Raw genomic sequence first — 8623 nt, forward strand, 5'->3', positions numbered from 1 at the left:
AATTCAGTCCAGTTTGCCAGACTAAGATATGTAGACTTTAAGTGAGTAAAGCTGATGCTGATGGGAATGTTTTCTTCCCACTATAGAGATCGTCCTGAGTAGCTGTACTATAGTCTGATTGGGTAATTGCACTGGATAGTGGAAACCCTAAATTTACCATTTATTTTAAATTAAAGACTCTTCACTCTCTCTACTTAGTCCGGGGGGGAAACTAGATGACCTAATACATCCACTGGTACCAAACAATTGTGCTAGCATGTCAAAAAGGACGCTAAATAAAGCTCCAAAGTTAGGCTAAATCTTGGCGATAGAAAAACTGACATGGTCATTTTTAGAGGGATCCCTTGACCTCTGAACTCAAGATATCTGAATGAAAATGGGTTCTATGGGTACCCACAAGTCTCCTCTTTTTTTAGACATCCCCACTTTATGCCAATCCCATGCAGTTTGGGGCAAAAACTATGCATTTTTTTGCATTTGGTCAAAGTGTATTTGAATATTTCTGCAGACTGGGGGTCCCTGAACAGTACTGGAAATGCATAAATTGTGAATGACAACCACAATCAGATTTAAAGTGTCCTTTCTGTAAAGCTTTTGCACAACATGCCAGCTTGTCCATCCTCGGGCCAGCCCAGCTGCTGTGTGTAGTGTGTACCGCCATGTGTTGTGTGTTTTTATTGAGCCCAAACCATATTGTTCTATTTATCTGTGATGTATTATCTCGCTTCCCATATTGTGTTGTGTCTTTTATAATGTCGTGCTCCTGTCTGCACTGTGCTCCTCTGTTATTGTTGCACACTTGTTTATTTGTTTACCCTGGCACACATATAAATGGGGTTTCAGCAAAGCCCTACTACACTTGATTTGAGATAAGTTGAACACAGTACAGGCACACCGCAGCACAGGTTAACGAACTGTAACGATCCTGATGATAATTTATTTATTCTACAATAATCAGCGACTTCTGCAAAATTGCTTATGTTTGCTGGCAAAGTTATTCAAAATTTTCATTTGAGCTAACTTGAGTTAGTAGTGTTAGTTACTGTTAAGCTGAATTGATTATATAAAGTTATAGTCATATTCTGACCAGTGTAACTAATCCTGTTCAGTTATTGCGAACAGGTTTTACTGTCTGTCTGTTAGCATTAGAAATAAACCCAGCTGGATTGAACACACAGACGTGTATCGTTACATGGTGCTGACTGTAGCTGCAGTGTATTTTATTAACGTTACACAACAAAGGACTGTCCTAACGTTAGCTCACCTCAGTAACAGTAACATTAACTTACCATTTCGAGCAAAGTAGCAGTCGTCGAAAGTTCGCAACCGCCTCCTTCGTCTTCCTCCAGTCCTTTGTCCCTGCGAGGACATTGTCGTCCATTCTTAGAAGAAGTGTTATTTGTTTCCTTCTCGCTTATGAATGAAGACTGCAAAACAAGCCGAACTTCCTTCCTGGTTACTTGCATCTCCCGCCAAAGATTTGCGGAAGTAACTTGTGTTGGTTGCCGTAACAACGGCGATGACGTAAGTTCCGGCCCAACCCCCAAATATGGAATAAGATATATTATATATACATATGTGTGTAAATATACAGTTTGTGACATTAAAGATGTCGGAATATTATTTTAATTTCGAACAGCAGAAGATTACAATGTATATTGTTTCTATTTTTTAGCATCTCTTCAGTTCTTAAGCTCCATTTCTTCAACTTCTTTGGGGGCCATTTGGCATATACTGGACACAATTATTCATATTGACACTGATGTTTGCTGCAGTTTATTTCTATAGAATAGCTGGCCTGATAAATAAGTCAACAATAGTTTAATGCACTACCCAAGGCATACTATAAATAAATATGTATTTATGTGCCTAAATTAGATTGAATCAAAAATGCATAAACAAAATGTATGTATCCCCTTCCAGGTCTAATGCAATATTGAACTCATATATACACAGAAGAAATATTATGTTTGAGTCATCTAGGCAGCTTATGTCAATAGCAATACTTCTCAATAAATATGTTCACATTTTCTTCTTCAAAATCATTTTTATTTTAGCTGTGACCTATCGCTATATCCCCTTGACTGTCTTCATCTTACATGTTTGTGTGATTACCTGACTTTGTTCTCTTCTTCAATGACTTTTAAGAAAATAACATCAGGCATGATGTCATAAGAAATCAGCTGGATTTTTAGTGGTCTACGTCAACCATAGCAGCACAATAAAAGATCTTTGAATGTTATCCGACGCTCAAACACAATAAAAGCATGTAGGCTAATAGGCATATGAACAGCGGTTGCATTTGAAAAATAGCTTTATTAGAATAATAAAAATTAGGCTTGATACACAGTCCCATGAGCAGGCAAGAGTCCATTAAATATTCAGTACATTCATTCTAGAAGTCAGGTATGCCCTTATAGGAAGTGTTAATAAGAAAGGAAAAATTGCCTATTGAGGATATTCTTCTGTGTGAATATTTTCTTTTGTCAAATTTCATCCAGTAGGCACAATAGCATCTACCTTCAATTAAAATGACCTTTTTAGGCATGTTGTATATTTAGTGCATAAGTTCTTTAAGATAAGGTAAAATCAGGTTTTGTCAATATTAAGTTGAAATCAAATTGATTCTAAATAGGAAACAGTGTTTTTGACTATGGTGCAATAATCTAATAGTGAACAGAGAAAGCCCCACCAGAGAAAGAAATGAATAGTGTATGATTTAATGTCATCCTTCATAAATAATTAGATCTGTAGAATTAAAGAAAGACTTGTAAGATAGGAAAAAGGTCAATAAACATAAGACTTCTGTGCATGTATGCAAAAGTGCATGTGTTTTTCTGCTCTTCATTAATAGTTTAATTTATTAAGTATAGACATAAATTACCCTTCATATGATGACATTTTCATGAAATAATCAGTATTTCTAAAACACAAATGGTTTAAACTCTTACTTTTTACATAAAGGGCAGATTAAAGGCAGATTTACTTGAAACAGTGTTTCATTTCACAGTGGACAAAATGGCAAAGAAAAGATGGCAGTCAGCTCTATGTATCAACTGCTTTAATGGAGCCCAGGCCATCACTTTCATCCTCGCTGTGAATTAGTCTTGGCATGGTTTCCATGCCAATCTTTCCCATGGCAAAGTTGATGAAGACCTGTGAAGGTTCAGTAATAATTTAAGTGCCAGGCAAATGCCAATATAAAAGACAATTATTTTTCTCTTAACTCCATTAATTTAAATTAATCTGCTGGTCAGTTTCCCTCCCCAATCCCCCTCTTTTTAGTCTGTCTATGGTATCTTCCAATCCCAGAGCCCCAGAAGGGCAGAGTGGTTGAAGAATATCAGCATTGGCTGCATATAAAGCTCTCCCTAACTCATATTCCATTTATTTTCCCTCAGGCGTACCCTCTGTCAGTTTCCCTCTGCCTCTTTTAAACTTTCTCAACTCACTCTTTCACTCCCACTCAGCTTTCTTCTGTCCCTGCTTCCCCTCCCACCCTCACTCCTCTTCTCTCATCTCTTGTCCCTTTTTTCTGTCCCTCGCTGCCATCTACCCACCCCTACAAAACCTCACACTAGTTCTCCCTCTTTCTCTGTTTATGTCTTGTCTCTTTTTCTCACCTCATCCAGTGTGGTCTGGCTCACAGAGAAGTGTTTGATCTGCAGAGCATTCTTGTTGGACTCCAGCTGGTCAAAGATGTCAGCCACCCCTCCTGGAGCAACTGGTACGTGGTACTCCACCATAGTGGAGTGCTGGTCCTGTGTATTGGGAAAGAATGCATAGGCAGAGGGTTAAATGTTGTGAAATATACTCTCTAATTCAGTAAAATACAGTGAAAATCTGTTTTTACCAAACTGAGAAAACAACATCACACATATCAACAAAATACATTTCCCAGATTGCTCAATCTTGCAATAATAAATAAATAAAAATACAAAATTATTTCCTGAGAGGGAGATCTACAGTCTTTGTCTTTGTTTGTTTTCTGGGAACTGTTGAGTCTCAGTAATTAATTTTATAAGGAGTGCAGTCTAGACCTGCTCTATTTGAAAAGTTTCCTGGGATAACTTGTGTTATGAATTGGCACTTACAAATAAAATTGAAATTGAAATTGTTAGTCTATATACAGTATACTATACCCTATTCTATATACAGTATGTATATGTATATACATATATATAAATATATATTGACACTAACTGAATTTCTGGGATGGGGAACATTAATACCTTGAACACAACTGGTTATATAATGAATTGCTTTCTATTCTTAGTTAACAAAGTGAGAGAATTTAGATTTTTTGAAGAAGACACCCACACAGGTAGTGAGGTATTAAAGTCAATAACACATAGATCATTTTATATGGATTCTTTAAAGCTGCACAAACTGACATTTTAGCAATGGATCAAATGAATATGTGTCATGTGAAATGGGTGACAAATATACAGAAAATGATAACCCTATGCTGCAGTTCCACTGGGCTCTATAGAGTTTTTATTTTGTAACGCCTTTCAGCTCATTATGTTGGTTTTATGGCCCACAACTTTGCTGTTTTGGTCCACTCTCACAGCCCTCAACCACATTTCTAGCTGCAGCTAACAAAAAAACCCTGACCTAATGTACACAACCCGCCAAACAACTAAAAGACAAAAACAGCAACTAGCTTGTAAACATGGTGGAGAATTTCGATTTCTAAAGAGCCAGAGATTTCCCCCAGGAGATGAAGAACAAAACAGAGCAAAAGGAGGGGTGAATATTGGACTTATATTCGTCAGGTGGACAAAAACATGAATTAAAATGAATGCCAATGTTGCTCCACTTCTGCTGCATGTCTAAATAGGCAACTGTTGCTAACACGTTCGCCTTAACAACTTTGTATGCCGGCAATATGAGCTTGTTCCACTAGCCCCAAAGTGTCAGAAAAGATCGATTTAATGCTGCTTTAAAACTGTGAACATCATTCAGTGTGAGGACACATATGGTATAGCTGGGATTTGAATATCATAAATGAATGCTCCCTAGACCATTTAGCAATCATACATACATACTGGATTATTGGACAATTCCAAAACGTATGAAAGTGAGCAGGCATTAAATTGTTACATTGTCTCCACTGCAATGTATTCTTAATCTCTTTCTTTCTTCTCTACCAAGCTCTCTTGACTACTTTAGGTAGCCGGCAAAGCTCACCTTGAGGTAAGTGCTGGGGAATCGGCGCTGCATGAAACCAGTGATTGCCTCTGTGTCAGTAGAGGCCTCGGCCAAGTACATCTTCACAGTAAACCCGCTGCCAAACCTGCAAAAAGAAGATTTTTACAAACAAAGCAGTGTTATTACATGTCTGAGGGGTGGCCATGAGGTGGTGTACACACAGGAGGCTGTGGAGGCGGGGGGTTGGGGAGAACAGTAATAGCTGGATTGGAGGATGAACAGAGGTCACTAACCTGTTCTTAATGTGCTGCAGGGAGCCCAGGCAACGGAACTGCCCTTTCACCATGATAGCAAGGCGACTGCACAGTGCCTCACACTCCTCCATGCTGAGATGCACAGACGAGGAGAGAAAGATAAAAGGTCAAACTAGCGCCCTTTGAACATACAGTAATTAGCAGTTATTACTTATCCTACTTGCTATCGACAGTTAATATGGCGCACTTTACCTCTTAACTGTAACTGTAATACAATATGATAACCAAAGACAAACTGCAGCAGGTGTGTGTATGTGCTACTATCCTAACCTGTGAGAGGTGAGGACCACGGCACATTTCCCTTTCACTTCTTCAGAGATGATTTTCCACAGGTGGCGCTTGGTGCGAGGGTCCATGCCAGAGCTCGGCTCATCCTATGGAGAGAGGAGGAATGCGAAGAGGATAGCAGGTGTGAAAGAAGGCGAGGACGGTTGAAATCAAAAGGAGGGATCAAAGGAAAACAAGTAGTTAATTGAGGAGGGCAGTGTGTTGCAAACAGAGTGCAGTGCATACAGAGGGCAAAGGGAAAAACAAGGGCAACAAGAAAGAGTAAACACTCATGCATAATTGCAAAATAGGAAGGGAGATGGGAAGGCTCGGTGTTACAGACAAAGCAAAAAATAGAAAAGGCAAGAAATAAAGACAACAAGAAAGACAAGAGGTAGAGGAAAAATTCAAGAGAGGATGGGGAAATTAAAAAGACACAGAGGAAATGAAACAAACGGAGAGACAGAAGGAAGGAGAGAGAAGAAGAAAAGGAAGGATTTGATTGAGACATAAGGCAGAAACAAAGTTAAAAGTTACAGGGAAGACCACCCTTGGGTAAGCCCGAGAAAGCAGACTAATTAACTATATGAGATCTGTCAAGTCTAGGGGATCAATATCTACTTTACTTCAAAGACTCTTTCAGGAGGAACAGTAGTGTATAGTTAGTTTAATATTTGCTGTCTGGTGGCCAGTTAGTCAATTAAACGGGCAGCCACAGCGGCGCGAACAGGTGTGTCCTCACCAGGAGCAGGATCTGTGGATGTCCAATGAGAGCCAGCGCAGTGGAGAGCTTCCTGCGGGTGCCGCAACTGTAACCACCGGTAGTGATGTTTCTATGGTAGGTCAGCTCCAGCTTCTTCAGCAGGTACTTCACCACCTTTGAAGGTAGCATGCAGGGGATTATACATGACGAGCAAAGTAACAAACACCATATGAAGAAGGATTATAGTTTTAAATGCACTAATCTAACCAAGAAGGTGGCTACACAGACGAGGCATTAACCCAAATGTCAATTAGCAGTATGTTTGACCTTTTAAAATTATAGAACCAATATCAGGAATAAAAAAAATATTCATTATTGCATGGACAAACATTTTTAAACATCTTATTAGATGCTTAGCATGCAAGTTGATAAACAGTACAAATAATTTCCATAACATAAACGCACTAAAATCACTTGGCTAATATGCAAAGACATGATTCTTCATGGTTTATATGTGAAAGAAGGCAAACCTCCAACCCGTGTCTGCTGCGAATTGTTCATCAATGCAGGAGATATGTAATGATCTTGGGAGTCTACAGGGAGTCAGTAGGTTTAATGATTGCTATGCATGGTTCTATGACCATAAAGGGATATGAGACACTTTCATAGACCAGTATGCTGTTGCCTAGTTTCTGGCACATAAAGTCAACCCCCATCTGTGGATCCAGCAGATCTAAACAACACTGGACCTTTGCAAGGAAGTTGATTTTCCATCCCTTTAATCTATCATCATTCATGAAGGTCCTCTCTCTGGAGAGAAAGTCCAATATCCAACCACACACAATTCAAGACCTGATAACAGCAGGGAAAGGTGGATTTTCACGAAGCTTTTCTGAGGGCAAAGGGTACATCTTATTGGCTGCTTGATATTCATTTCTGTTATTGCCTCCTACTATTCTGTCCACTACAGCTACACTGCGAAAAACTGAGGTATCTTTCTGTCCCTCTCCCATGCATATTTAATTTTGTTTGTACAACAATGACGTCTTCACTTGGTGACTTTATTCCCTCTAAACTCAATGCTGTCCTGAGGCTGCAGCTTTAGAGAACAGGAACTGACAGGGCATAATCTGTTTGGTCCATATCAGTTTATCCTGAAAGCAGGAATGAAAAACCCTTTAATGGCTCATAACCATTTCAGTCACTTAAAAATATCTATGCTGCCTATTAATCACATGAAATAGTGTGCTGTAAATACCACTTAATTTTCAAATAGCTTGAGGTGATTTCCCATCGGTATGCTTTAGCCTTTTTCCCATCAGTTGGCAAGTTTGGAAACCAAATCAATGAAGCAAGCCAATGTAATAGATAGCTTTCTTTGCTTTTCCCCTGTAAGAGGATTTGCCTTTAGTGTTGATTTTTCCCTATGATTCTGGGCTCACTGATCCAGATTATTAAGCAGGTTAGTTATTACACAGTTTAAGACATAACGTACTTTAGATTAAAAAAACGTATCAGCAGCCAAATTTCAATTATTAACATTGGCAACATAGCATATATCTGACTGGTTCAGATCAAAACATGTTGTTTTTTTATGTTCGCTCATAAAAGCCCCTTTCTATCACCTTTGATGTAACAGCTCATTAAGCCTGACAAAACCATGTCAATGCAAAATGACCCCATTAAGGCTTGTCTCATTATCCACAGCTCGGGGACTGTCAGTGGGAGACAACATAAGAGGGACTCTATATATAACCTCAACTTTGTGAATTAGCCGATGCAGTGGCCATTATAACCATTGTTGTCACTATCCTGACCAGAGAAGAGGAGCTGTAACAACAGCAGCGGTGGCGATTAGAGCCAGACGGATCCATTTCTGTGCTTCATTGTCTGTGTGAGTACGTGTGTGTCTTTGTGTGCATACTTCTGTTTGTAACATGACTAAGATTGTCAGAGACAATGTTTTGTGCTTTTGGACCCTAAACTGTAAAATGGTGTAGAGAGAGTGGGACGAACATAGATAGATGTTTTTCTGCATACAATTCAGATTTGTCCTGATGTTTTCTATAAATGTTCCCACACCTCGGAGCTGTTTCCTTTGTGTTTCTTTTTGAACAAAAAAAATCAAGACGAAAAATCAGAAATCACATCGTCTTGTTGATTGGTTGCTCCGCCGTTCCTCTCA

General features: G+C 39.0%; 2 protein-coding genes across 2 annotated transcripts in view; both read right to left on the reverse strand.

Annotated features, from left to right (window-relative positions):
* The window catches only part of bard1 (BRCA1 associated RING domain 1), a 22545-nt gene extending 21102 nt beyond the window's left edge, over nucleotides 1-1443 (reverse strand). The window contains exon 1 of the mRNA XM_035676737.1: nucleotides 1290-1443. Within this exon, the coding sequence (XP_035532630.1) occupies nucleotides 1290-1381 (92 nt within the window). The 5' untranslated portion in view covers nucleotides 1382-1443. The remainder of the gene's footprint in view (nucleotides 1-1289) is intronic.
* Nucleotides 1444-2318: 875 nt separating this feature from the next.
* Nucleotides 2319-8623, reverse strand: part of abca12 (ATP-binding cassette, sub-family A (ABC1), member 12) — a gene marked incomplete in the record, with an annotated part of 66129 nt that continues 59824 nt past the window's right edge. Inside the window, 6 exon segments of the mRNA XM_035677215.1 lie at nucleotides 2319-3156; nucleotides 3624-3761; nucleotides 5194-5299; nucleotides 5448-5540; nucleotides 5739-5842; nucleotides 6478-6612. Coding sequence (XP_035533108.1) covers nucleotides 3046-3156; nucleotides 3624-3761; nucleotides 5194-5299; nucleotides 5448-5540; nucleotides 5739-5842; nucleotides 6478-6612 — 687 coding nt within the window.

This window comes from Morone saxatilis, unplaced genomic scaffold, assembly GCF_004916995.1.
Source record: "Morone saxatilis isolate NCDOM2014 unplaced genomic scaffold, NCSU_SB_2.0 Contig5, whole genome shotgun sequence".
Lineage (NCBI taxonomy): Eukaryota > Metazoa > Chordata > Actinopteri > Moronidae > Morone > Morone saxatilis.